This window comes from Hemicordylus capensis, chromosome 6 (genome assembly GCF_027244095.1).
Source record: "Hemicordylus capensis ecotype Gifberg chromosome 6, rHemCap1.1.pri, whole genome shotgun sequence".
Classification (NCBI taxonomy): domain Eukaryota; kingdom Metazoa; phylum Chordata; class Lepidosauria; order Squamata; family Cordylidae; genus Hemicordylus; species Hemicordylus capensis.
In genome coordinates, this window is record NC_069662.1 from 170,709,545 (window position 1) to 170,736,240 (window position 26,696).

The 26,696-nt window shown below is 57.3% G+C and overlaps 3 protein-coding genes across 3 annotated transcripts in view; 1 reads left to right on the forward strand and 2 right to left on the reverse strand.

The window, feature by feature from the left end:
- Window positions 1-338: 338 nt before the first annotated feature.
- Window positions 339-3,604, reverse strand: LOC128329357 (succinate--CoA ligase [ADP-forming] subunit beta, mitochondrial-like). The gene is made up of 2 exons (XM_053260393.1): window positions 1,734-3,604; window positions 339-1,499 (listed from the first exon to the last, which is right to left on the reverse strand). The coding sequence occupies exons 1-2, from the start codon at window positions 2,028-2,030 to the stop codon at window positions 642-644; spliced, it is 1,155 nt and encodes a 384-aa protein (XP_053116368.1). The 5' UTR covers window positions 2,031-3,604; the 3' UTR covers window positions 339-641.
- A 24-nt stretch (window positions 3,605-3,628) lies between these two features.
- LOC128329358 (succinate--CoA ligase [ADP-forming] subunit beta, mitochondrial-like) lies at window positions 3,629-6,045 on the forward strand. The gene has a single exon (XM_053260394.1). The coding sequence runs from the start codon at window positions 3,705-3,707 to the stop codon at window positions 5,085-5,087; it is 1,383 nt and encodes a 460-aa protein (XP_053116369.1). The 5' UTR covers window positions 3,629-3,704; the 3' UTR covers window positions 5,088-6,045.
- A 270-nt stretch (window positions 6,046-6,315) lies between these two features.
- LOC128331391 (zinc finger protein 628-like) overlaps window positions 6,316-26,696 on the reverse strand; it is a 30,456-nt gene continuing 10,075 nt past the window's right edge. Inside the window, exons 6-13 of the mRNA XM_053264736.1 lie at window positions 23,962-24,056; window positions 20,444-20,641; window positions 19,907-20,040; window positions 19,518-19,757; window positions 18,159-18,275; window positions 15,865-15,969; window positions 14,939-15,040; window positions 6,316-12,437 (exon numbers count right to left, since the gene is read on the reverse strand). Of these exons, the coding sequence (XP_053120711.1) occupies window positions 11,044-12,437; window positions 14,939-15,040; window positions 15,865-15,969; window positions 18,159-18,275; window positions 19,518-19,757; window positions 19,907-20,040; window positions 20,444-20,641; window positions 23,962-24,056 (2,385 nt within the window). The 3' untranslated portion in view covers window positions 6,316-11,043. The remainder of the gene's footprint in view (window positions 12,438-14,938; window positions 15,041-15,864; window positions 15,970-18,158; window positions 18,276-19,517; window positions 19,758-19,906; window positions 20,041-20,443; window positions 20,642-23,961; window positions 24,057-26,696) is intronic.

A 26,696-nucleotide genomic window follows, 5' to 3' on the forward strand; every position in this document is an offset into this window, starting at 1 on the left:
CCCTGGATGGGAAGTGACTAAAGAGTTAACCCCCTTCTCCCCTTTCCCCTCCCAATCTGGACCAGGCGTCAGCATCTGCAGTTTAACAAGGCAGGAGGAGCCACATGTGGAAAGACGATGGTGTGCTTTTTGAACATCAAATCTAGTTTATAGGAATTAACTGTTTGTACAAAGAGAAGGATGGATTCTGGTTTATTCACCCCTCTGCAGAACATAATCCTCTTGAATATTCTGCACCATTTTTTCCCATCAGCCTGTGTGAACCAAACTCTGCACCTGGGTCTTAGAGAAGCCCCTGTGACACTGTCACATCCACACTGTGACAAATACAACAAATCTCACCAACTTCAGATTTTTATTGGGAAGAAAACATGTTTCAGCTTTAAGCACTTTTTGACAAGGAACAAACCAATCAACTTAATTTCTGGAGCCGCGGACAGGAATAAATATGAGCAAGACAATACCTTAACAAGAACAGTGGTCATTTGGAATATCACCCTGAAAACAGAGATCAGATCTATGTGCAATTGTTGAGGCATTAAAACCTCCACACATAAAACAGAGAGAGAGAGAGATCAGAGGACAGTTGGTTACAGAAAGGCCCAGACCATGCGGGGCTGTGAGCCAGGGGACCTGTTGGGTCAGGCTGGCAGCTGGAACTTCACGTCCACTTGCACTTGCTTGGCCAGCGTCATGATCTCAGAGATTTTCACAGCCATTCTTGCAGCCGTGTCCAGATCGTCACAGGGAAGAATCTTCAGCTCACTCTCCCTGATGGCAGCTTTGGCATCCTCCACTCGGGTACCCTGTAACCGTATAACGATGGGGATTTTCAGCTCCAGGTCTTTGGCCGCCATGATTATACCATGTGCAATTACATCACATCGCATCAGACCTCCAAAAATATTCACCAGGATCGCCTGGACCTTTTCGTCTGAAGTGATCAGCTTGAAGGCCTCCGTGACTTGCTCCACGGTCGCTCCTCCCCCCACGTTCAGGTAGTTGGCTGGGGTGCCGCCGTGGAATTTAATGATGTCCATCGTGGCCATCGCCAGGCCGGCTCCGTTGACCAGGCAGCCGATGTTCCCTTCCAAGCCAATGTAATTGAGCTCAGCATTCACAGCCTCTCGGTCTCTGTCATCTTCCTGGGTCCAGTCCTGAAGTTCAAAGAGTTTCTTCTGACGGAAACCCGAATTGCTATCAAAAATTATCTTCGCATCAATACACATGACTCTCCCCGTTGTGTCTTCCGCCATGGGGTTAATTTCTAACATAAGGGCATCGTATTTAATAAAGAGGTTGTATAACTTAATTATATTTTCAGCAGCTTCATGTACCAGCTTAGGAGGAAATCCCATTTTCTGGGCAAAACTTCGGGCCTTCTCCTTTCTGATGCCTTCCACAATGTCAACAGGCTCCTTAAGGATCCCCTCCGGATTCTCTGCAGCGTCCTCTTCAATATTCATGCCACCCTGAGAACTGCCAATCAGGACGGGACCCTGAAAGGATATTTCCATCGTTATTGCAAAATAATACTCTCTCCTAAGAAATTTACGCTCACAGATCATGACTTGGTTGCATATCCGTCCCCTTTCTCCTGTCTGATCGGTGAAGAGCTTCTTCCCAATCATTTGGGAGGAGATCTCTCTGGCCTCCTCTGGGGAACAGACTAGCCTCACTCCTCCCTTGAGGCCCCCTTCGAAAGTGCCTTTCCCCCGTCCACCTGCTAACACCTGGGCCTTCACCACGAGGTCCTCCGTGCCGATTTCCTTGGCCGCCTTGTACGCTTCCTCCGGTGTCCTGGCAACCAAGCCCTTTGGGACAGCCACGCCGGCTTCCTTCAGGAGTTTCATGCTCAGGTATTCATGCAGCCATAAGTTCCTTTGCTGCTGCCACTGCTGCCCTTGAAGCCCAGGGCTGCTCCAGAGGCCTGGACGTCTGCCCAGCCCCTTGGCAGTGGCCCTCAGGGCAGCCGGGCAGCCGCTTCTCCCCACCAGCCTCACTGCTCTCACGGCCTGGCTGGAGATCATGGAGGTGGCCCTCCCTTCCGGGCTCCCGGTTCCTCTCTGGGCTCTCTTCTCCAACTGATCTTCCAACTGCCTGTTTTAGAAATAATCCCCCCAAGTTCCCGCTGCAACTGGCCTCCCCATTGGCCAGCGCCAAGATTCCGTGATGGCATCAGCACCCGGACCACCCTGCAGCCTTCCCCCATTTCAATCATCCATCTATTCATTTTCATCTATTTGTTTGTTTAATGGATTTTTATACCTCCCCATAAACAAATATCTGGGTGCTTTACAATGTAAAAGCACAAACCACCACCAAAACATCAAATCAATTAAAACATTTCAAAATATAAGAACTTCAAAACTTAGAACTATGGATTTAAAGCTTGATTAAACAGGTTTGTTTTCAGGCTTTTCTTTAAAGCCTCCAGAGATGGGGAGGTCCTAATTTTGATTGGGAGCGAGCATGTGCCAAAATTCTGGGGAAACCCTGGAAAAGGTCACCAAACGAGCTGGTGAAAACCACAACTGGACCTCCTCCTGGCTCAATATGTTCATAGGTAAATAAAGGAACCCAAAGATTAATGGAATCCAGTGTATACAGATTTATTAGAACCATCCATTCAATTAATTGCACACCCACAGGCAGGGGCAGCTGGGCCCAATGAGCTGGGGGGGCTCCATTTGCGTCTCCCTCTCTCGCCCCACTCTATCCCAGCATTAAAGAGAGCCCCATTGCCCACAGACTGGCCATCTGTCAGGTAGAGCGGCACAATTAACCGTGCAGCTCTACCTCTGATGAACAGACAGCCTGCAGGCAGCGCACAGGCGGGGGGGGGGGCGGAATGTGGGGCAGGAAGGAGAGGCTGCTGCACCTCTTTTGGTGCCCCCCACCTGACCCCGGTTCATTAGGACGAGCCGCTCTTGTCCTCAGGTGAATTCATTCAGGTGGGATTCATTGAATCTGCGGTACTAATCACAGTGTGTCCATTTGATTTCACTCATGTCTTGGCTATGTGCCTGTATGAATGTAGATGTAGATGACTTTAGAGAGGAAGACGGGTATGTTATTTGCTTTTAATATAAAGTTTTGTAACTCTATATTATGCCTTCCAAATTCTAAGAAACGGCAGTTTCTTATAAAAACAAAACCAGACAATTAAGACACCATGCCAATATGTGGCAACCCAAATGGAAGCAACCAGGAGAGTAAGAACCGGCTCAGCAGCAGACAGAGAGCCCCTGTGAAAACCAGCTCAGCGATGCCACGCCTGCACAGCAACCTCTCTACCCAGGATGGGAAACAGAGACCTACGAGGCCAGCCATGCCTCCCTGAATGGGGAGGGCCATATCAGGGCACCATTGCTGGGAAGGCCTCAACCCTCGCCTCAGTTTAGCTAGTGAGGAGACCCCCAGAGTGGGTTGCAAGGACGAGCAGCACTATCTGGATGGGCACAGCCCTGTTTTGTTGCATTAGTTGGGGAGCCCTTTGGGGCAGGGACCTGTGGAGAGAGCAATATAAACAGTGGTCATAAAACGGTGGCCGGGGTGATGATGTCACCATGGAGTCTTGGTACTGGCCAATAGGAAGGCCAGTTACAGAAGGGACTTGGGGAAATTCTTTTTTAAACAGGCAGTTGGAAGATCAGTTGGAGAGGAGAGAGTGGAAAGCAAGCGGGGCAAGGAGGGCCACCTCCATGATCTCCAGCCAGGCCATGAGAGTGGTGAGGCTGGTGGGGAGGAGTGGAGGAGGCCAGGCTGCCCTGAGGGCCACTGCCAAGGGGCTGGGCAGACGTCCAGGCCTCTGGAGCAGCCCTGGGCTTCAAGGGCAGCAACGAAGGAACTTGTCACTGCATGAGTACCTGAGCATGGAACTCCTGAAGGAAGCCGGCGTGGCTGTCCCAAAGGGCTTGGTTGCCAGGACACCGGAGGAAGCGTACAAGGCGGCCAAGGAAATCGGCACGGAGGACCTCGTGGTGAAGGCCCAGGTGTTAGCAGGTGGACGGGGGAAAGGCACTTTCGAAGGGGGCCTCAAGGGAGGAGTGAGGCTAGTCTGTTCCCCAGAGGAGGCCAGAGAGATCTCCTCCCAAATGATTGGGAAGAAGCTCTTCACCAAGCAGACAGGAGAAAGGGGACGGATATGCAACGAGGTCTTGATCTGTGAGCGCAGAGATCCAAAGAAAGAATACTACTTTGCAATAACGATGGAAACATCCTCTCAGGGTCCCGTCCTGATTGGCAGTTCTCAGGGCGGTGTTAACATTGAAGATGTTGCCGCAGAGAATCCTGAAGCCCTCGTTAAGGAGCCTGTCGACATTGTGGAAGGCATCAGAAAGGAGCAGGCCCTTCGAGTCGCCCAGAAGATGGGATTCCCACCACCGCTGGTAGACGAAGCTGCTGATAATATAGTTAAGTTATACAACCTCTTTATTAAATACGATGCCACCATGGTAGAAATTAACCCCATGGCGGAAGATTCCACAGGGAGAGTCATGTGTATTGACGCCAAGATCAATTTCGATAGCAATTCAGCTTTCCGTCAGAAGAAAATCTTCGCACTGCAGGACTGGACCCAGGAGGACGCTAGAGAGAAGGAGGCCGCCAGTGCAAACCTCAATTACATTGGCCTGGAAGGGAACATCGGCTGCCTGGTAAACGGAGCCGGCCTGGCGATGGCCACGATGGACATCATCAAACTCCACGGCGGCACCCCAGCCAACTTCCTTGACGTGGGAGGAGGAGCGACAGCCGGGCAAGTCATGGAGGCCTTTAAGCTGATTACTGCAGACAAAAAGGTCCAGGCCATCTTGGTGAACATTTTCGGGGGCATTATGCGGTGCGATATCATTGCCCAAGGTGTCATTATGGCAACCCAAGATTTGGAGCTAAAAATACCTGTCGTCGTCCGGTTAAAGGGTACCCGAGTGGAGGATGCCAAAGCTTTGATTGCCAAGAGCGGGCTAAAGATCCTGTCCTGTGAAGATCTGGATGCAGCAGCCAAAATGGTTGTGACCCTCTCCGAAATCATAACCCTGGCTAAACAAGTGCAGGTGGACGTGACATTCCAGCTGCCCAGCTGAGAGAGCAGACACGGCCGGCACCCGCCTGCAACGCAGCCCCCAAGCTCTCCTGCGAGGGGAGGAGGTTTCCGTTAGCTTTATTTCCATGTTGATGTTCTCGTGAAAGGACTCTCTCGCTCACATTTATTCCTGCCTGCAGCTTCTCTCCCTCCACTTTGCAGCTGCAGAATGAAGAGCTGAAAGGAACCGGTGTCATCAGGTGATGACACATGGAAGGACCTGACTTTGGAGCTGTCAGTCAGCAGGGTCAATGCTCAGCAGGGTGGGGCTCGCACAGGCACTGGCGAAAGGGCTCCAGGGACCACAGCCAACAATCCTTGTGATGAGCAGCACAGAAGAAGATGCCCCAAAGGGCTTTCCTGTGGGGATCTTTATTCTGCAGCAGGGTGAATAGCACCTGAGGATAGCCGCTACCATGCACGGCCTGCGTCCTTCTAGACTGAATGCTTTCTGGACCAAGAATTATTGGAATGGGGTCCAAGTGAAACACTTGAGCGGCATCTTTTCTGGTCCCTGTTGCAGAATGCCATCATGAGGTTTTGCATTTGAACAAATGAAGCATATTCTTCCATTGCTGTGCAGGTGTTAGGGCGTGAGGCAGGGGTGGGGGGGAGAGTAGAGCTGAGGAAGGCAGGGCAGACCGAGACGGGGAAGGGATGGTCCTCAGCTGACCCATGGACCTGCTGGAAACTTCACTTGGGGCCTGCAGCAAAGAGCTGAACTGAGGACCGTGAGTTGCAGGAGGGAGAAATGGTTCTTTTATTGCCAGTGTCGGATTTGTGGACCAGCTAGAGACGATCTGTCTTGCACAGTGGAGAGACATTTGCAAGGATTATTAGTTGGGGTGTTTTGGTTATAGTTTGACCAGGCTTCAATTGTATTAGAGCTGCAGATAAGAATTTGCAATAACCTCACTGCTTGTGTTTTGGTTCTAATAAAAATACCTCTGCATTGGTGACACCAACGACTCTTCCCTGTCCATAGCAAACCTGACCCCACAACGCATCACCCTGGAGTCGTCCCCTGCAGTCCTGGGCAATCTGTGGGCAATCTTGTGGGCTCTCTGGCCACCCAGGCCTGCTGAATGCCCAGTACCTGCCCTCAGGCGCCTGGGCCAAAGCAGAAGGCACAGATTTATTAAATTTTACTTATTTCACATATCTCTATACCACCCAAAACGTGCGCCTCTGGGCGGTTTACGATTAAACTCATTTAAACATTAAACTCATTAACATTAAAATCATTTAAAACCCAACATTAAACACTAATACAATTATAAGTCTAATTAAAAGCCTGGCTGAACAAATGTGTCTTCAGAGCCTTTTTTGAAGTTGCCAGCGATGGGGAGGCTCTTATTTCCCAGCAGGAAGCGCATTCCAAAGTCCAGGGGCAGCAACAGAGAAAGCCCGTCCCCAAGAAGACGCCCAACGAGCCAGTGGCAAACGTAGACATATTTCTCCAGATGAGCTTGTTGGGCGATGGGGCTCATGGTGAAGAAGACGTTCTCCTAAATACCCAGGACTAAGCTGTTTGGGGTTTTATCGGTTCTAACCAGCACTTTGTATTTTGCCCTGAAATGTTATCTGCAGCCCGTGTACCTCTTTCAATATAGGAGTCATATGGTCTCTCTCCCAATTGCACAGGCCTCCAAAATGGCCACCGCGCCGGAGGGGGAAGGCTGAACGGCCGGTGGCAACATAAAGGGAACTCAGCCGGGGAAGGGGGAACCTCCACAGACACACACACCCCGCCACCTCCAACAACTCCCCCAAAGGAGGCAAGTAAAAAAAAACAACCTCAAACCTGTTTGCACAACCCTAGAGATAACCCAGAGACCAGCCTGGCTGCTGCCTTCTGGACCAACTGCAGTTTCCAGACTACACACAAGCACAGCCCCACACAGAGCGCAATGCCGAAGTTCAGTCTGGAGATCTCAGTCTGGAGATCACCAGCAAATGTAGCACTGTTCTGAGGTCGGTTATCTCAAGAAACGGACGCAGCTGGCATATCAGCCGAGGCTGATGGGAGGCACTTCTGGCCGTGGCCTCAGCATGAGACACCAGGGAGAAGCTCTGATCCAGAAGCACCCCCAGACTGCGTACTTTCCAGGGCCGTGGGACCCCATCCAGAACTGGCAGACCAAAATCATCTCCTGAATTCAAACGCCACACAATAAGGTAAAGGTAAAGTGTGCTGTCAAATTTGACCCCTGGCGCCCACAGAGCCCTGTGGTTTTCTTTGGCAGAATACAGGAGGGGTTGACCATTGCTGTCTCCCATGCAGTCTGAGATGATGCCTTTCAGCATCTTCCTAGATCGCTGCTGCCCAGTATAGTACTAGCAGCGGGGATTTGAACCGGTAACCTTCTGCTTCTTAGTCAAGCATTTCCCCGCTGTGCCTCTTATCTGGATTGCTTGTTATCCCTCATCCATCCCATCACCGCCTCCAGGCAGGCATTTAGGGAGGTCATGCCTTCTCCCGATGAGGATGACATGGAGAAATAGATCTGGGCGCACCAAATCTCCTGGTGATCTCTCCCAGTGGCTTCATGTAGATGTTAAACAGCATCGGAGACAATATGGAGCCCTGAGGCTCCATGATGACCTGCAAATGCAGCAGGACCATTCACAGAAAAGTCTGGCTGCTGGAGCAGACCAAGGTGGGTCCATCTGGGCCAATGTCCTGCTTCCCGCAGTGGCCCGATAGAGTGTCCTGGAAAGCCCACCAGCAAGGCTTGAAGACAACAGCCCTGTGTCTTGTCCAAGAGCAACTGGCCATTCAGAGGCAGGCTGCTCCTGAACATGGAGGTTCTGCCAATAGCTACTCAGAGATTTGGTTCTATCCCTCTGGGACTCCCTATTTTGAAGAGGGGCTAAAAGAGCCCCTGCCTGGCAACCCCTGAGGAAAGCTTGGGGGGGGACCCTCACCTGAGGCCCTGGGGAGCTGCTGCTGCTGCCAGTCAGAGCAGGCCATAGTGAGCTGGATGGCCGAAGGGCCTGGCTCAGCACAAGGCAAAGCCTGATGTTCTAGGCATGTGGAGAAGGAGGCCCATCTGTTAGCCAGCAGCGTAAAACGTGTATGCAGGAAAGCTTTGCAAACTGTGTTGCTGGGCAGCCGGCTTTAAACGGGCGTTTGACTGCTGCCAAGGATCAGCCCAGGAGCTGGAGACGGGCTTGGGCAGGGCAGGTCTCTGAAGAGGAGGGGCTGCTGGGGAGCAGGCGGGCCACCCCTCCCACCCGTCCGGCTCCCTCGGCACAGACCTTGCCCACCCACCCACACACCCCGCTAGCTGCAGGAGCCCCTCCGGCCCTCTCCTCCCTGGCCTCGGAGGGGGCCCCCTGCCTCACCTGGGATCCCCCCTGCGAGGCGAGGCAAGGAAGGGGAGCAGCCTTGTTGGGGTCCAGCGGGGCCAGCTGCCTCCAGGGGGCTCTCAGGGCAGGCAGGCTGCAGCCCCCCCACCCCCGAGAAGCCTTTCACCATTTCAAAGCCAGCCAGGGTCACAGCACCCTTGGACACCTGCCCCCCCACTCACCCACCCGGTCATGGGAGCCCAGAGCGGTGTACTACATCCTTGAGTTTCTCCTCACAACAACCCTGTGAAGTAGGTTTGGCTGAGAGAGAAGTGACTGGCCCAGAGTTACCCAGCAAGTCCCACAAGGCTGAATGGGGATTTGAACTCGGGTCTCCCCGGTCCTAGTCCAGCACTCTAGCCGCTACACCACGCTGGCTCTCTACCACAGGCCTTCTGCCTGTGCTCTGCCCCTGAGCAGAAGCCGTTCCTGGGTGGGGGCCTTACATAGGAACCTAGGAAGCTGCCTTATACCGAGCCAGAGCAGCCCATCTCACTCAGGATTGTCTTCACAGACTGGCAGCGGCTTCTCCAGGTCTCTCCCAACCCAATCTTGGAGATGCCCCCAGGGAGGGGACTGGGAACCTTCCGCAGGCAAGCAGGCAGGGGCAATTCCCCCTTATCCCCTGCGGGGACCCTCTTCCAGGGCTCACACACGCAGTCTCCCATTCAAGGGCAAACCAAGGCAGACCCTGCTTGGCAAAGGGGACAATCTCCTGCTCACTGCCACAAGGCCAGGTGTACTCCCCGGCAGCTCCTCGGGGAGCAAGACTACATACACCCCAATCTGTGACGGGCAAACACATCCGCTCCGTTTATTCAGGTCTGCTAAGACACAGAGCGAGGCCATGGCGGCTGGCTGCTCCCGCCTGGGAATCCTGCTGGCCTCCGGCTTTTGCTCCCGCTTCAAGCCTGCGTGGCTAGAAATGCACCTGTTGAGCAGGTTTCACAGGTGCATAACCGCTGAGTACTCAGAGACCTTTTTCGTGTGCCTTGCATTGCCTCGCCCTCCTCAAGATAACCCTGCAAGGTAGGATTCTCTCCCTAGGATGGATGCGGAGGTGGGAGGGACCGAGGGCACCCAGGGAGTCCGTGGCAGAGGCAAGACCCCAACCAGGGATTAACCACTCTGCTACGCTACCTCCAAATCTTTCTTAAAAGTGAAAGCAGAGGCTGTTGCTGAATCCAATGCTTGGCCCATCACCGCCACACGCACAGAGGCCGCGATGGGGCTTCTCCAGGCGCATGCAGCCGAGGTGGCTGGTGGCACCCGCCTCTTCCGGCTCTCAGTGGGAGGGCGGGGAGGCGCTTTGGAGCTCGCTGCCACATGGGTGGAGGGAGAGGGGCTCGCGAGCAGATTCACCCACCTGGCAGAAAAAGAAGGCGGGCCTTCTGCTTCATAAAGAAGCCACAAAGCTTGGGACAAGCCGGTCAGCTTTGCTCGGGGCCCACCCAGAGAGCTCCATCGCTGACATGGGGAAGAAACAAGCGCTTGCCTTTCACCAGAGAGCTCGCTCCCCCCCCCCCCACCTTTTAAGGTCCGTGCGGACAGCGAGGGAAGCCTCAACTGAACAGCCACGGAGGAGACACTGCAAAACCAGAACAGCCCTGGGCCAGAGAGAGAGATTCTCTGCTGGCCCTTCCAGTCCGATTCTGAAAGCGGATTCGGCTCTGGGCCACCCCGGCTCCCTGCGCCCTGAACTCCCCTGGACGCTCAGTTCTGGTCTTTGTTGACACCCAGCTCTCAGGGGGCGACACCTGGAGCCTCCCCAGAACCAACCCAAGTCCAGTGGCCAGGGATCCCCCTCTGCCCGACGCGGCACCCCCTGGGCCAGCAGCAGGTCCCCTCTGCCTCTTGCCCGAACTCAGAGACCACATCCTTTGCTGCGGAGTCACTGTAGGTTTATTGGCGGCCAGTTCACCTTCCATGTTGTGCTAGGAGGGAAGTTGGTTTCGGATCGATATCTGCACTACATTTCCGGTCACTGGGCCGCTTGGCTGGACACCCTCCTTTTCGTTTTCTGCTGCACCTACAGATCGACGTTTCAGCCACTCAGTCCCTACACTGGTCTTTTCTCTCCTCTCCTCTGATGCACTAACATCTCATTTTCAGCTTTAAAGCTTTGCCCAGCTGAATCATCCCGCCTTGGCTGCTGCCTGAGTTCGTTCGAACGTCCTCTGGCCTCGAAGTGGGGTCACCCTTTCTCCCTCCCCCCCCACCCCCTTGAAAACCAGTGGCCTTCGCAAGGACCCCTCCAGCTCTGGCTCCCCCACTGGGTAAGTGCTAAACTACCCCACAAGGAGACACAGCAGCTCCGGCTTGTTAGAGTAGCGAGACCACCAGGGGAAACGCGGCAGTCCACTGGGGCCAGGCCAACGGCAGCAGCGGCTTCCTCCAAGCACAGGGCCACAGTCCACACATTTGCGCTTCAGAGCCAAGATCTGGGTCGCGGAGATGTCTCTCCTGCTGCGAGACCAGCCAGAGTCCTTGGTGTGCGCAAGCGCCGCTGTGTCTGTCTTCCCCCAGCCGGCCTGCTCCCCATCCCCAGGAGGTCCGTCTGGCCCAGCGGGCCAGGGAGAAGAGGAGCCTCCCTGAGGCTCCCCACGCTAAGGACCAGCCCCGCCGAGGTCCAGCTCCTGGTAGCCGGCCTCCTGCTTCAGCTTGCTCAGGGTTTCCAGGGGCACCTGCAGGGGGGAGCAGGGCAGCAGGAGGGGGTGCATCTGGAGGAAGGGGTTCACGTTCTCGCCGTCGTCATCGTCCCGGTAGCAGGGCAGCAGGCGGTCGTCGGCATGGGCCGCCTGGTGGGCCTTCAGCTCCTTCCTCTGGTTGAAGATGGCCCCGCACTCGGTGCAGGGGTAGACCCGCTCCACGGTGTGGGTCAGGTGGTGCGTCCGCAGGTTCCCTTTGTACTTGAAGCTCTTGCCGCACTCCAGGCAGGAGAAGGGGCGCTCGCCCGTGTGGATGCGCTGGTGCTTCATCAGGGTGGTCTTCAGGTTGAAGGTCTTGCCGCACTCGCCACAGACAAAGGGCCGCTCCCCGGTGTGGATGCGCTGGTGGGTGATGAGGGTGCCCTTGCGGTTGAAGCTCTTGCCGCACTCCAGGCAGGTGAAGGGCTTCTCCCCGGTGTGGATACGCTGGTGCTTGATCAGCTCCCCATTGTGGCTGAAGCACTTCCCGCAGTCGGAGCAGGCGAAGGGGCGCTCCCCGGTGTGGATGCGCTGGTGCCGGGTGAGGTCCCCGTTCCGGCTGAAGCTCTTGCCGCACTCCGAGCAGCCAAAGGGCCGGTCGCCCACGTGGATCTTCTGGTGGAGGATGAAGGTCTTCTTGGCGCAGAAGCCCTTCCCGCACTCGCCACAGACAAAGGGCCGCTCGCCCCGGTGGATCTTCTGGTGGGTGATGAAGTTGGCCTTGCGGTTGAAGGCTTCGCCGCACTCCTCGCACGAGTAGGGCTTCTCCCCCGTGTGGATGCGCTGGTGGAGGATGAAGGTCTGCTTGGAGCAGAAGCTCTTCCCGCAGACCGTGCACTCGAAGGGCTTCTCCCCCGTGTGGATGCGCAGGTGGCGCATCAGGTCCCCCTTCTGGCTGAAGCTCTTGCCGCACTCCGTGCAGGGGAAGGGCTTCTCCCCCGTGTGCACCCGCAGGTGGGTGATCAGGTTGCCCCGGTGCTGGAACCGCTTCCCACACACGCTGCAGGCAAAAGGCCGCTCGGCCGGCTGGCTCTTGGGGCGCTTGGTGGGCTCGCCGGCTGCTGGGGGCGCCTTCTCCCCAGAGGCCCCAGCCGGCCCCAGAGGAGGCAGCTTCCTTCCCAGCATCGGTGCTGGAGCTTTCTGGGTGCCTGGGCTGCTCTCCTGGCTGGCCTGTGGCCACTGGTCTGCACTGCTCCTGGGGGGACTCGGAGCGGGGGCAGCCCCCACCCGCTTCTGCAACCCTGCCGGGCCTGTTTTGCCACCGTCAGTCTCTGTGGTGCTCCTCCGCACATCTGGCTCAGCGGGGCCACCTCCTGGGGAAAGAGAGGAGAACAAACTAGATTTCTGAGTCCAGACAAGAGAAGGGCACAGGATTCAGCGGGAACCAAAAAGGGGGCCTTTTCAGCGCCACGAAGAACATCCAGGATGTGACCTTTTAAAACAGGGGATGATGAGAAGGAGAGTTCTCGGAGAAGGAGAATCGCCTTTTGCCAATCCGACTTCCCTAGACATGAACCTATTTGGTTCGAGTGGCAGAAAGAGAGCACACACTCCCCGGCAACTTTTGACCGAGGCACACACGCGTGACAGACAGAGAGTCACTTCTGGTTTAGCTGCTGCTCAGGAGGAAACATCTCGCGGGGCCTGCTGCCCCCGCGGCCCCCGCCCCCCCCCACACACACACACCTGAGGTACACAGAAAGCATCCTGAGCAGGTGCAATCTTGCCATGAGGCACAAGGCGCCACTGGGGTGGCAGATCTGGGATACTGTGAAGGGAGCCAGAGAGGGAGGGGGAGAACCCCCCCCTCCTCCAGGATTTGCTCCTGCAGATAAGCAGCTCCGGTTCACTGCAACGAGGTTTATGCAGGACGACGACAAGGCTTTCTGGGTTACATCAAGCTTCATATTAAGATCAGTATTAATATTAAGTTTGTGGGAATGTTGGTATTCTCACCTCAGGCACCAAGATCCCTTGGGTTTGTCTAGGACCCAGGGGTGTCAGACTCAATCGGAGGGTGGGCCAGATTCAATTCCGATGCACCCCTGCGGGGCCACACATAGCCTCACACTACCTTCTGTCTTCCTCCCCCTGCCACTTTCTTCCTCTCTCCACTCTTCCCCCCACCCCTGCCACCTAAATTAACTGAATGTACTACTTTTACACTAGATTATGCTCAGGGAAAGGAAGATATTTATTTATCTATCTATCTATCTATCTATCTATCTATCTATCTATCTATCTATCTATTTATTTATTTATTTATTTATAGGAAAAAAAATCTGAAAATAACCATCACATTTTAACTCTGTTCGCAACAGGTTTTTAACACTCAATAATTAGATCAATAATTCCAAAACAAGAAAAGCAGAACCCAAGAGAAAAGGTGCCCCACGCGGTCTTCTGACTTTGGCTTGCTCCTCCCCTCCTCCTCTGTCCCCCCCCCTCCTGGGCTAGTGCTTTGCGCCCACCACAAGGGAGGAGGCTGGCAGCAGGGGTGGGAGCAAGCAGCTCATGGCTTCTGCTTTGGCACATGGCGGGAGGCAGGGGGAGAGAAACCAGCCGGCCTATAGGGAGACATGCCTCTTCTTTGGCATGCGGTGTGGCAGGGGGGACGCAAGAGCTTATTTGAGGGCTGCTTCATGTGGGCCAGTCAGCCCTTGGGCTGGCACTCTGACACCATGGGTCTAGGCAGTGGGGAGGGAAGTGGAAGAGCAGGGTGTGGGGGAGTGTGTGAATCAGAATACAAAGCTGGGGAAGGATTCACAAAACACAAGAAATAATCGCAACTGGTGCTGGGTGTGTGTGTGTGTGTGCGCGCGCAACGTAGAGAGACACACACACATGGAGAAAGAAACCAGGAGATGCCTGACTTCAACCATCTATCCAGAGAGAAGGGGAGCCAAAGGAAGAGGGGACCAGTGGTCGCTCCAATTCTTTTCATCTGGGTGCGGAATGAGTTCTGTTCTGGGCGGCAGGATCAAGGCAGTGTGTGCGCACACCTGCAGTCAGAGTGGGGCCTTCCTGATTCAACCCGAGTGGGATCTAAAGTTAAATGAGCGGACAGCAAAACAACCTTCGGCACGTGCACACATGCCTTAGAGGGAACGCTGGAAGGGACCTGTCTTGGGAAGTCTACACCAGTGGCAAGAAGGGCTCCCAACCCCTTTCCACAGCCTTTCAGGAACTGCTGGGGGGGGGCACTGCTGGCCCAGGGGGTCCTGCCCTCCCTCTCAGCTGGAGTGTCACGGAACCAAAGCGGATGGCGTTGTGACATCGGCATATTCACTCCACGCCGCCCAGCTGGCCAAGATCAGCAGCCAACCTCCTCGCCAGCAGGAAGGTGTGCCGGTGCTACTGTCAGATCTCTTCGCTGCGCAGGGCGGAGGCTGGCGTGCAATTCCCTGCGATCCATCCTTCAACTGCAAAGGCCCCGCGACATCAGAAAACGTGTCCCGGGGGACAGACTTCTGTATTGCACACGGCCCTTCCAGGGGATGGAGGACTGGAGAAAAGGCCCAGCCCACCCTCTGTGCTGCATGCAGCACGGGACCCTCTTCCGGGCCCGAGCGCATCTGGCTAGCACTGAGCCACTATTCCCCGGAGGGGAGAGTGGTCCCGCTGAAAAAATAAAAACCCGGGCCTCCCTTGAAGCGTAGGGTTCGCTCCCGGGAGCTTCTGCTTGTCTTCCAGGCACCAGCACAGCCACACGGCGGCCAAGGCTCCCTCTCACGGCACGCAGCCCCCGCCTCTTGGAAAGCCAGGCTGCAAAAGCCCCCGCAGGGCTCTGCGGCAAGAGAGGAGCGCGACGCACCTGCCCAGAGGCTGCCGGGAGCTGCCACTCGGTCTGGGGGGCAGCCAAAGCCTTCGTCATCTTCCGGCTCCATCTTCACAATAACGTCGGGTCTGATGTCAGCTGTGGGGGGGTTAAGAGCGCAGGGTGAGCGGCGCACACAGGGAGGGGCCGAGATGCGGCTGCCCCGTCTCCAGCACTGCAGCCACACCGGAGGAGGACGGCAGGGGAGAAGAGCCTCCAGTGCCCCCAACTCCCAGCCATTTCTTGACAAAACTGCTTCGGGGTTGCGGGTGGGGGTGGTGGGAGAGGCGCCTTCAGCTGCCCCCTCCTCTGGGGATGTGCACAGAGCCGGCGGGGAGTGGCTCACACACCTTGAAGGGCGGGAGAGAGCCCCCTTCCCCTTCCCGCCACGCTCCCCCCGCTGGAGCTCCATTTTAAAAGTGTCTGTCGGGGCGACAGCGGACCTCTCTGCCGCCCCGCGTCCTCTTTGGCCAGAAATAACAGCAAGTCCCCCGTGCACGTGCCCAACATGCGCGCATGTGCCGTGTGCAAGCGCACCAGGTACTCCCAGTTACTCTAGCCAAAGAGGACGCAGGGCCGCAGGGAGGTACGCTGCCGCCCCCCCAGACATTTCTAAAACGGAGCGCCAGCGGGGGGAACGTGGCAGGAGGGGTAAGGGCACCCTCCCCCGCCTATGAACCGGTACAGATACCCTCAAAAGGGCCTCCAAACAGGTCCGTGCACATCCCTCCCCTCTGCCCCTGCGATCCTCCCGAAAGGGGCCAGGAGACAGAGTGTGCTCATCAAAAATGGCTGCCTGCCCAGCACAAGCAACTGCCTGGGCGCATCTTGCAGTCCATCCAGTGTGGGGTACACCAGACAGCCCCTCCCCTCCCCACCCCCCCACCCCAAGTGCCTCGCAGAGCCCCGGCGGCTCAACTCACAGGAGTCCGTGTCACGGCTGGATTCTCCATCGCTGAAATCCCAGGGCCCTTCCTCGTACGAATCATCCTCCGGCTCCGTCTTAATCACCACCTCCCGCTTCACGCCTGAAGCAGAATGAGAAGGGCTCTCGTGACCCACGGCTCGGCTCTGGGGCTGCAGGCACAGACGGCCACTCCTGCCTTCAGCAGCTCTCTCCGAACATGTTCTCTACTCCAGGGGTTCTCAAACTTGGGTCCGCAGAGGCTGCTGGGTTTCAGCTCCCACAATCCTTTAGCCATTGTGGCTGGAAGTTGTGGGAGCTGAAGTCCAACTACAATTGGGGACCCAAGAGTGAGAAGGCCTGCTCTGGGGAGGGCTGCATTCCTTCAGGCCATGCATGTGGGAGGCTGCAGTGTTTCCTTCCTGCTTTTTCATAGCCAGCCTGAGTTTAAAGAAGCTCCCCACCGCACTCAGATGAGCATATGAAGCAGGCCCACCACAGCCCATCTAGTCCAGCATCCTGTTTCGCACAGTGGCCCACCAGATGCTGCTAGAAGCCTAAAGGCAGGAGCTGAAAGGAGCGTGCCCGCTCTCCTGCTGTTACTGCCCTGCAACTGGTACTCAGAGGCACCCTGCCTTTCAGGCTGGAGGTGGCCCACAGCCCTCCAACTAGTAGCCGTTGATAGACCTCTCCTCCATGAAGTCATCCAAACCCCTCTTAAAGCCATCCAGGTTGTTGGCCGTCACCACATCCTGTGGCAAAGAGTTCCACAAGTGGATCATGCGTTGTGTGAAAAAGTACTTCCGTTGGTTGGTCCTAGACCTCCTGGCAATCAATTTCATGGAGTGACCCCTGATCCTAGTGTTGTGTGGGAGGGAAAAGAATCTCTCTCTCTCCACTTTCTCCACACCATGCAGGATTTTACAGACCTCTATCATTTCTCCCCGCAGTCGTCTTTTTTCTAAATTAAAAAGCCTCAGGTGTTGTAGTCGTGCCTCATAAGAAAGGTGCTGTAGGCCCTTGATCACCTGGGTTGCCCTCTTCTGCACCTTCTCCAGTTCTATAATGCCCTTTTTAAGATGTGGTGACCAGAACTGTATGCAGTACTCCAGGTGTGGCTGCACCATAGATTTGTATAAGGGCATTATAATATTAGCAGTTTTATTTTCAATCCCCCTCTGATTGATTCCTAGCATAGAATTAGCTTTTCTCACAGCTTTGGCACACTGAGATGACACTTTCAATGAGCTGTCCCAGCAGTGTATATGTGAAACTGGGGTTTTATGCCCTGATATGCATCACTCTACCCTTGCTTGCATTGAACCGCATTTGCCATTTTGTCGCCCACTCCCCCAGTTTGGAGAGATTCTTTTGGAGCTCCTCACAATCTGTTCTGGGTTTCACTACCCTAAATAGTCCACTGCTACGCTATGGATGGAGAGGCCTGTCACATTCCCAGAGTTAATGGCTCCAAGGTGTCTGAATCCCAAAGACGACCTCTTCTTGCATCTTCTCTGTATGTTGAGGGGTAAATATACCCCATTTCTTATTAGCCATTTAGAACAAATGCTAAGAACATAGGAAGTTGCCATATACTGAGTCAGACCCTTGGTCCATCTAGCTCAGGATTGTCTACCCAGACTGGCAGCGGATGCTCCAAGGCTGCAGGCAGGAGTCTCTCTCAGCCTTGTCTTGGAGATGCTGCCAGGGAGGGAACTTGGAACTTAGATGCTCTTCCCAGAGCGGTTCCATCCCCTAAGAAGAGGAATCTCTTGCAGTGCTCACACTTCTAGTTTCCCATTCAAGTGCAAGGCAGGGCATGCCCTGCTTAGCAAAGGGGACCATTCCTTCTTGCTCCCACAAGACCAGCTCTCCAAGTTTTTGTACTATTGTTTTTGCTTTTTGTACTATTATTGCTATTTTTTGTCATCATGGCTATAATTACTATTTGGTACTATACTGTACTAGTATGCTTTTTGTACTAGTATTCCTGGGTCTGTTTTTTTATTCAGTTGCATTATAGCTTCCCACAGCAGGGAAAAGCCCGTCACCTGCACAGCCCGTCTCTGAACTGTGCACAAGGAGCCACCCCACTGTTGGGAAACCCCCAAGTACTGGGGAGGGCGATCATGCTGCCCAGGAAGGCCAACGTCCCTGTCTGGCCCCACAGTCCTAACTGCTGCTGGAAGAAGGGAGGGCCCCGCCCCTGTGGGAGAGGAAATGTGGGGGGCCACAGCCTGGCCATGACTCTCCCCCTCCCCACTCCCTTCTCCACCCCACTCACCCAGAAAGAGAGGTATTGGTCCGGCTCACCTGCTGGGGGGCGAGGGGGCGTCTCCCTCTCCCCCTCTGGGCCCTCTGGACAGCCAATGGAGAGCTCCTCCTCGGGCTCCACTTTCACCACAACCTGGTGGTCGGGGGCAGCCCAGCCTGGGGAGGAAAGAAGCGCAGGCAATGCGGTCACCAGGCTCGCCTCCTGGGCCCACTTCTAGCCTGCAGGCAGGACACAAAGTGCAGACCCAGCCAGCGATTGAGCAGGCGTTAAAACCAGCAGCAGCCACCGGCTGACTGCGCCCCGTCTCAGCGACCTCCTGCCTGGCTTCCCAACGCCCAGGGTGGCAAACCTAGGGAACTGCCTGCTACCCAGTCAGAGCCTTGGTCCATCCAGCTCAGTATTGTCCGCACAGACTGGCAGCGGCTTCTCCAAGGCTTCTCCGGCAGGATTCTCTCATAAGAACGCAAAAACAACCTTGCTGCTGGATCAGGCCCTGCAAGGAGGCCCATCGAGTCCAGCATCCTGTTTCACACAGTGGCCCACCAGACGCCACTGGGAGCCTACAGGCAGGAGTGGCGGGCAGGCCCTCTCTCCTGCTGCAACTCCCATTACTCCCCACTCTCTCAGCCCTGTCTTGGAGATGCTGCTGCCAGGGAGGGAACTGGGCACCTTCTGCTCTTCCCAGAGTGGCTCCATCCCCTGAGGGGAATCTCTTGCAGTGCTGCTCACACTTCTAGTCTCCCTTTCACATGCAAACCAGGGCAGACCCTGCTTAACAAAGGGGATAATTCCATGGGTGGAAAGCGTCAGGCATGGAAGCAGCCACCAGCCTATCCCGGCTGGCCACAAGACCGGCCCTCCGCCCCTCCCACAGATGACCACAGAGTGTCCTGCTGCTGAGCCCCCTGCCGGCCACACGAAGGGCCAGCCTCTGCTCCTCCTCTGCTGGCTCCAAAGCCAAGAGGGCGGCGGCTCCATCGCCAGCTCAAGGTGAGGCCCAAACGGGTCACGGCTGTCGTCACCGGACCAGATGCAGCTGCAGGGGCCAGCGGCAAAGGGCAGGCGAGCCCCCCTCCTCCACGGCGGAGCATCCAGCCACTCCAGAAGCTGACAGTGAAGCTCTCTCCAAAGGCAGGGGGAGTAACGTGCAGGGGCAGAGACCGGAGGCACGGCCCCCCCCCCGACACACACACACAGATGCCCCGAAGACCGTCTTGCTGGTGGCCCCCACCTGGGCTGGAGGGCTCCGAGATCCCGTCTGCCATCTCTTCGGGGAGCCCCGCCCGCCTGCCTGCCTGCCTGCCCGCCCCACGGCCCTCTCTGGCTCCTCCGGGAAGGACGCCGGGAGCTCTACATCAGCACAGCCTTCCTGGGACAGGAAAGAGAGCAAGACTCACCGGACGGAAAGCGGCCGCCTGCAGCCAAGGCCAGGTCCCCGGAGCCAGGCCCCACGGACAGGGCGTCTGCAGCGAGGCCCAGCGCAGAAGCAGACCCCTCGCTGCCTCTGGGGCGCTTGCTCCCTCGTAAGCATCCAGAGGGCTGCCGCTTGCCCAGCGAGGCAGAACCCCGCTCACCTGACAAGGTGCTTTCCTCTCTGGCGGGGCTCAGAATATCCTCTCTCCCAGCTGGGGGGGAACCTGCAAAAGCACTTGGGTTGGGATCCGTCCTCTTATGTGTGATCCTGGGCCATGCGAAGGCAGAGCCGGCCGCTCAGCCCAAGGCAGCCTTCGAAGGCAGCCCCAGCCCAGACCCCTCGGCGCCTCCCGCCCCCAGCGCCCCCACTCACCAGGCAGGGCCAGCTGGCGAGAGCTCGGGGGCCTCTCTGGCGCCCCGGCAGCCCTACGCATGGCAAGCCGAGGTGGCCCTGGCCACTGGGGGGGCGGCAGCGGCGGCAGCAGGCTCTCTCGTGTGCCAGGACATCACAGGCGCCCTGGAGGCTGGCGGGGGCAGGGAGGCCCTCTCACGCGGCGGCTTCTTCAGCACGGCCCCACGGCATCCCTGCAAGCAAGGGGGAGACACAGGAGGTCCAGGCGCAGCCGTCCGGCTTCCTGCTCCCCCTTTGCCACCCTCATCCCCAGAGTGACTTCAGCACCGGGGGGGGGGGCAGGGGAGAGTGTGTGGGGCGCCGGAAGGCAGAGGCGGCAAGAGAAGCAGCCCGGCTCCCTCCCAGCAGAGTGGGGTCCGAGGGGGCTCGGCTGTGGCGGGGCAGAGGGGGGAGCCGCTCTCTCCCGCTCCCCACACAAGAATCCCCTCACATGGGGGGACTCGGACTTCGAGGCTGCCTCTCTCGCTTGCAACACTTCAGAAGCCCCGTTAAAAATACAATGCAGGCGGAAGCACGGCAGGAGGACGGCCCAAGGAGGCGAAGGACGAGGGCAGCTTCTCTGCAGCAGCAGCACCCAAACGCCAGGCCTTGGAATGGGCCAGGAGCGGCTGCGTTGCCCGCTTCACTGAGACCGGCAGACCCAGGCCCTCAAGGGCAGCTGGCTGTTGGTGGCGGGGTGGGGTGGGGGGGCTTTCTCTGCAGTGCAAAGCCGGCAGACGAAGGCCAGCAAGCGCTGGGTTCGAATCCAGCTCCACCTCCAGGAAGCTCACTGGGGGTTCCTTGGCCATCCACACACTCTCCAGCCTAGCCCAGCTTGCCGGGCTGCCGAGAAGTGGGGGAGGCCATTCCACCCCCACCCCCTTTGCCCTCGTCAACAAGCTGAAGACGCAGCCCAAAGGGTTTATAAACAACTTGCTTTAAGCACTTCGCTAGCATAAGCTTTACTGCTCTGCCCGCTTTGCAGGAGAGCAAGAGGAGCAAGATCCACGGGGGGGGGGGCTTTTCCGGGTCGGCTCTTTTGTCCCATGCTGGATGCTACAGCCTGAGGCAGAGACATCAGCCATCAACTGGGCCCCATCTGACACCGCAACGTGCAATTCGGTCACAGCATCACGTGACTTGACACTGTAGAGGTCAACGCGGCCCGTGGGGGTAGAGGACTCCAGGGGCCCCTTTGCCCAGGGGACCTCCATAACTCACACGGGCACCTAGGAACCCGGCATGGTCACCCTCCCCAAACGGAGCCCGCCGTGCTTCCAAAACCTGGATGCAAAGGCAGGTCAGAACAGGAGGGAGCCCCAGGGCATTTCCCACACGTGGCTTTCAGCGTGTTCACGTATCGGCCAGATTTGCCATGGAGTGCCTGCGAGCGAGCGGGGAGCACTTCACACACGATTTGGGTTTTTCGATCATGTTAAGGGTGTAGCCCGATTCATATCCAGGGTAAAAAAAAATCCACTTTTTGCATTGGTTGGGGAGGGGACAACTTTGAACTTGCAGTAAAGTCTGCTGTATGAACAACGCCCAGGGTGCATTCTTTCTATCACGCCACTTCACAGCAGGGGTTCTCAAACTTGGCCACTGTGGCTGGGGATGAAGGGGGTGGGAATCCAGCAACAACTGGGGACCCATGTTTGAGCCCCTCTGTGTGAGAGAACAGAAGGCAGGTCTGTGCCCCAGAGGAGCCTACAATCTAAACTGCACCAGCAGATCTATCAGGGATGAGTGCAGGCAGCACCCGGGACTATAGGACACGCCCGAGCTCCGTTTCAGGCAGGGAAAGAGGCAACAAAACAGGACGCGACAGAGACAAAAGCCCTCCCCCCCTCCAAAAAAATGGGGGGGGTCAACTGTCCAGACATAGGAATTGGGGGGAGGGCTGGCTTGGCAATAACAGACGTGAGAAGGAGCTTGGGGCTGCAACTGAACGCAAGTCAGCAAAGGACATGCAAAGAGCGATGCCTGTTATGTCAGCAGGTGTGCAATCTGCACACCGTGTACACACGGAGATCTGAACACATGTGCAACCACTCACACACCATGTCTAGCACATGCCTAACAGCACACTTCCTCTCTGCGCCCTGCACTGCAGGGGCTGGACCCAGGTTCCCTTTGAAACAAGCGCAGGCTGCATGGGCAAGCCCAAAAGAGCAAGAGCCCCAGGCCACATCTGCAGGAGCATGCCCAGTTCTGGGCAATCTGGAAGGAGGCCAGAGGCAGGCAAGGAAGCTGCCTTACACGGAGTCAGGCCCTTGGTCCATCCAGCTGAGTATTGTCTGCACTGACTGGCAGCAACTCTTCTGGGCTGCCTTACACGGAGAGGCCATCCGTGGGTGTGGGCTGCGGTGCCATCAACATGCTGATGACACCCAGCTCTGTCTTTTAAGCCAGCAGACACCAGAGAGGCAGCGGATGCTCTGAACCGGGACTTGGAGGCTGTTCTGGATGGGATGGGGGCAAACAGGCTGAAACTCAATCCAGGTAAAACGGAAGGTTGAACTGAACATCCGAGTAATGAGGCAATTCTGCTCTTGGACGGAGTCACACTCCCTCTGAAAGACAAAGTCCACAGCTTGGGGGTGCTTCTGGACCCAACACTGTCCTTGGAGGTGCAGGGGGCGGCAGTGTGCAGAAGCGCCTTTTACCAACTATGGCTGGCACGCCAGTTGCAACCCTACTTGGAGAAGTCAGACCTGACCTCACTCACTCACGTGCCAGTAACATCCAGATTGGACTACTGCAATGCGCTCTACATGGGGCTGCCCTTGAAGACTGTTCAGAAGCTTCAGCTGGTCCACAATGCTGCTGCAAGGATGCTCGTGGGCGCAAGTCACTTCAGGAGTGTCACAGCCATCCTTGGTTACCGGTCCACTTCTGGGCGAGACTCAAGGTGCTGGTCTTGACCTTTAAAGCTCTACACGGCTTGAGGCCGGGGTACCTGTCGGACCGCATTTGCCCATCGGAACCTGCCAGGGCCCTCCTTTCAGCCCCTGCTCATGGCCCCGCCACTAACAGGGTGGTGGGGACTAGCCTTTCTGGTTGTGGCCCCTCACCTTCTGAACACCCACCCTCAATGCTTTTAAAAAACAACTAAAAACATATCTTTTTAAAGAGGCTTTTAATGCTCCATCTTTGGTTATATCTGGTAGGTGCTTTAGTTCTTATGGTTCTCAATTTTTAGCTTTTAAAATAACTTTTAATCTGAAACTTAATTCTGATTGTGGTTTTTAACCTGACTTTTTTGTTTACTTAATTTGGTTAATTTTATTACTTTTATTGTATTTCCTATCTATTTTATGGTTGTGAGCCAGCCCAAGCCGTAGTTTTAAATAGATACAGACAGAGATACAGAGATGGCTGCAGGCCAGAGTCTTTCCGAGCCCACCTGGAGATGCTGCCGGGGCCTGACCCTGTCCGGGGCCTTCTGCGGGGGGGGGGGGGGGGGGCGGCCGCTGGAAAACAAGCCCTGCGAGGGGTGGCGAAAGGAGCCGAGTATGTTCAGTCTCGGGGGTGGGGGGGGGCATGAAGGGCGATGCTGCAGCCTGCAGGGGGGTCGCGCCAAGCCTTGAGATTGTTTTTAATGAAAGGCGGTATAGAAACCTAACAATAAAAGCCGGAGGGCCGAGCAGGCCGAGGGAGGAGACAGCGGCGGGCCGCAGAGCTCTGCCCCGGGGAGCTTGCAGCTCGCCTGGGCCTGGGGGCGGGGAGGAGGCGTTTTCCCGGCTGCCCCCAGGCGGTGACCCCCGCCAGCTCCACCCAGGGAGGGGGGACACTGCTGCTGTTGCTGCTGCCGGCATCCCTCCCGCCCCGGCCCCCCCGCCAGGACTCGCAGGGCAGCACGCGGCGCGCGGGGGGGGGGGCGGCTGCTGCTGCTGGCGGGGGAGACTGGCTGCAGCCCCTCCCCGAGGCCGCGGTGGGGCAGTCTGCGAGGTCGAGGGGGGGGAGCTGGGGGAGCCTCTCCGTCCGCCCTCCCCGAGGGGCCTGGGGGGCGCAGTCTCGGGCGGAGCAGCACCTACCTGGCCGGGCTCTCCAGGGCGGCGGGCTGGAGGCGGGGGGGGGGGCACACCAAGCCCTGGCCCCGGTGCTGCTGCTGCTGCTGCTGCGCCCGCCGCTACCCGGAGGAGGACGGGGGGGGGAGCCAGGCCGCCCCCGCCTGCCGCTCGCTGCCCGCCTTTGTTGTATGTGGGAGGCGGAGAGGAGACTACAGCTCCCGGCAGCCCCTGCGCTCTCCGCTCCCCCGCCCGGCGCCCGCAGTCCCCCCCCCCCCCCGTCGAGGAGAGGCGGGGCCTGGTCTGCGCCCCCCCCCGCGCGCCACAGAGAAGGAGAGGGGAGGGGCGCCAGAGGACCCCCTCGCCGGGGGGGGGCGTTCCTCGCCGCCGCCCCGCGCAGGATCAAGAAGTCGTCCCCCCCACCCAGCTTCACGCCCCGCAGACGGAGAGCCCCCGAGGGGGCGGAGCAGGCCACGATCCGGGCACGCACGGGGGGCCGCGGCGGGCGGGCAGGCGGGGCGCCCCTCCCCCTCCCGGCCTCCGCCTCCTCCTCGCTCAGCCCCGCGGCGGCCCCTCCGGGCTCCCCCTCCCGGCAGGGGCGGGCAAAGAACACACAGCCCCCCCCCCCGCTCCGACGGGGCGCTCTCCCCGCCAGGCGCCAGCCCTACTGCGGGCGGGGGGCCTGGGGGGGAGGGAGGGAGGCCCCCGCGAACTCCAGGTGCTGCTGCCTCGGCGGGGCGGGGGACTCGGCAAGCCCGTGATCCGCAGTCCCCGGCAGACGGAAGGCCAAGACCCAGCCTCGCCCCCCCCCCCCGCAAAAAAAGAAGAAGCCAGAAGAAGCCCCTCTTTCTGCGCGGGCGTCGTCTTCGGGGGGCGGCTTGGAAAGGAAGGACTCGCACAACACTAGAACCAGGGCTCACGCCAGGAAATGGCTTGCCAGCAGGTCTAGGACCAACCAACGGAAGTACTTTTTCACACAACGCATGATCCACTGGTGGAACTCTCTGCCACCGGATGTGGTGACAGCCAACAACCTGGAAGGCTTTAAGAGGGGTTTGGATGACTTCGTGGAGGAGAGGTCTATCAATGGCTACTAGTCGGAGGGCTGTGGGCCACCTCCTGCCTCAAGGGCAGGGTGCCTCTGAGTACCAGTTGCAGGGGAGTAACAGCAGGAGGGAGGGCATGCCCTCAACTCCTGCCTGTGGCTTCCAGCGGCATCTGGTGGGCCACTGTGCGAAACAGGATGCTGGACTAGATGGGCCTCCTTGCAGGGCCTGATCCAGCAGGGCTGTTCTTATGACTCCTGCTGCGGCATGGAGAGGAGGAGGATGCCCTGCTCGCCGCTGAGGTTTGCGCCCGCGGGGCTGCAGCAGCCCCAGCGCCGTCGTCTGGGGCGAGGAGAAGAAGAACTGCGCGCTGCGGATGGCCGGGGGCGCTGCTGCCTTCCGAGTCCAGCAGCCCGTCTCGCGAGGCCCCCCATCGCTCCGCGGAGAAGGGAAAGAAAGGTGTTTGCCTGCTGCAGACACCCTGAAGCCCCATTGTCACCTCCCCCTGAGCTCCAATATTTGGAGCTCCAATATTTATATACCTCCTTCCCACCATGAAAGCCCCCGAAGTGGTTTACACAGATAAAAATCAGTCTCATTTGCCCAGATGTGCCCTCAGGTCACCGGCTGGCTGGCTGGCAGGATCGGAGCCTGGGCTTCCAGAGGAGGAGGAGGGCTTCCACACGTGGTCCTTCCTGTACATCCACTAACATAAGAGGGGTTCTCTTACCCAAGAGAGCTGCCCCTGCCATATGAGGGGAGGGGGTGGCTGCTAGGGAGTGGGCCCTTTTGGTGGTGACACCCCCTCCATGGAACAGCCCCTCCGAGAGGCTCGCCTGGCGCAGAGTCACTTTGTTCTTTTAGACGCCAGGTGAAGACCTTTTTGTCCACTCAGCCTTTTAAAACCTGGTTATATACAGTGAGGGAAATAAGTATTGGATCCCCTGCTGATTTTGTCCGTTTGCCCTCTGACACAGAAACGACCAGGCTATAATTGGAATGGTAGGTTTATTGTAGCTGTGAGAGACAGAATAACAACAAACAAACCCTCAAAAGCCCAGTGCCCAAAAGTCAGCGATGGATTTGCATGGTAGTGAGGGAAATAAGTATTCGATCCCTTCACAAAAGATGTCTTAGTCCTTGGTGGCAAAACCCTTGTTGGCAATCACAGAGGTCAGACGTTTCTTGTAGTTGGCCACCAGGTTTGCACACAACCCAGGAGGGATGTTGTCCCACTCCTCTTTGCAGATCCTCTCCAAGTCAGAAAGGTTTCGAGGCTGATGTTTGGCAACCCGAACCTTCAGGTCCCTCCACAGATTTCCTATGGGATTCAGGTCTGGAGACTGGCTGGGCCACTCCAGGACCTTCATGTGCTTCTTCTGGAGCCACACCTTTGTTGCCTTGGCTGTGTGTTTTGGGTCGTTGTCATGCTGGAATACCCATCCACGACCCATTCTCAATGCCCTGGCTGAGGGAAGGAGGTGCTCACCCAAGATCTGACGGTACATGGTCCCGTCCATCGTCCCTTCGATGCGGTGAAGGTGTCCTGTCCCCTTAGCAGAAAAACACCCCAAAGCATAATGTGTCCACCTCCATGTTTGACGGTGGGGATGGTGTTCTTGGGCTCGTAGGCAGCATTCCTCCTCCTCCACACACGGCGAGTTGAGTTGATGCCAAAGAGCTCGATTTTGGTCTCATTTGACCACAACACTTTCG

Excerpts from the sequence above, each read along its gene's own strand:
- LOC128329357 (XM_053260393.1), bottom strand. The coding sequence starts at position 2,030 with ATGATCTCCAGCCAGGCCGTGAGAGCAGTGAGGCTGGTGGGGAGAAGC. Across the intron at positions 1,500-1,733 it reads ACCTCGTGGTGAAGGCCCAG|GGTCCCGTCCTGATTGGCAG; the intron begins GTGTTAGCAGGT and ends ATATCCTTTCAG.
- LOC128329358 (XM_053260394.1), top strand. The coding sequence starts at position 3,705 with ATGATCTCCAGCCAGGCCATGAGAGTGGTGAGGCTGGTGGGGAGGAGT.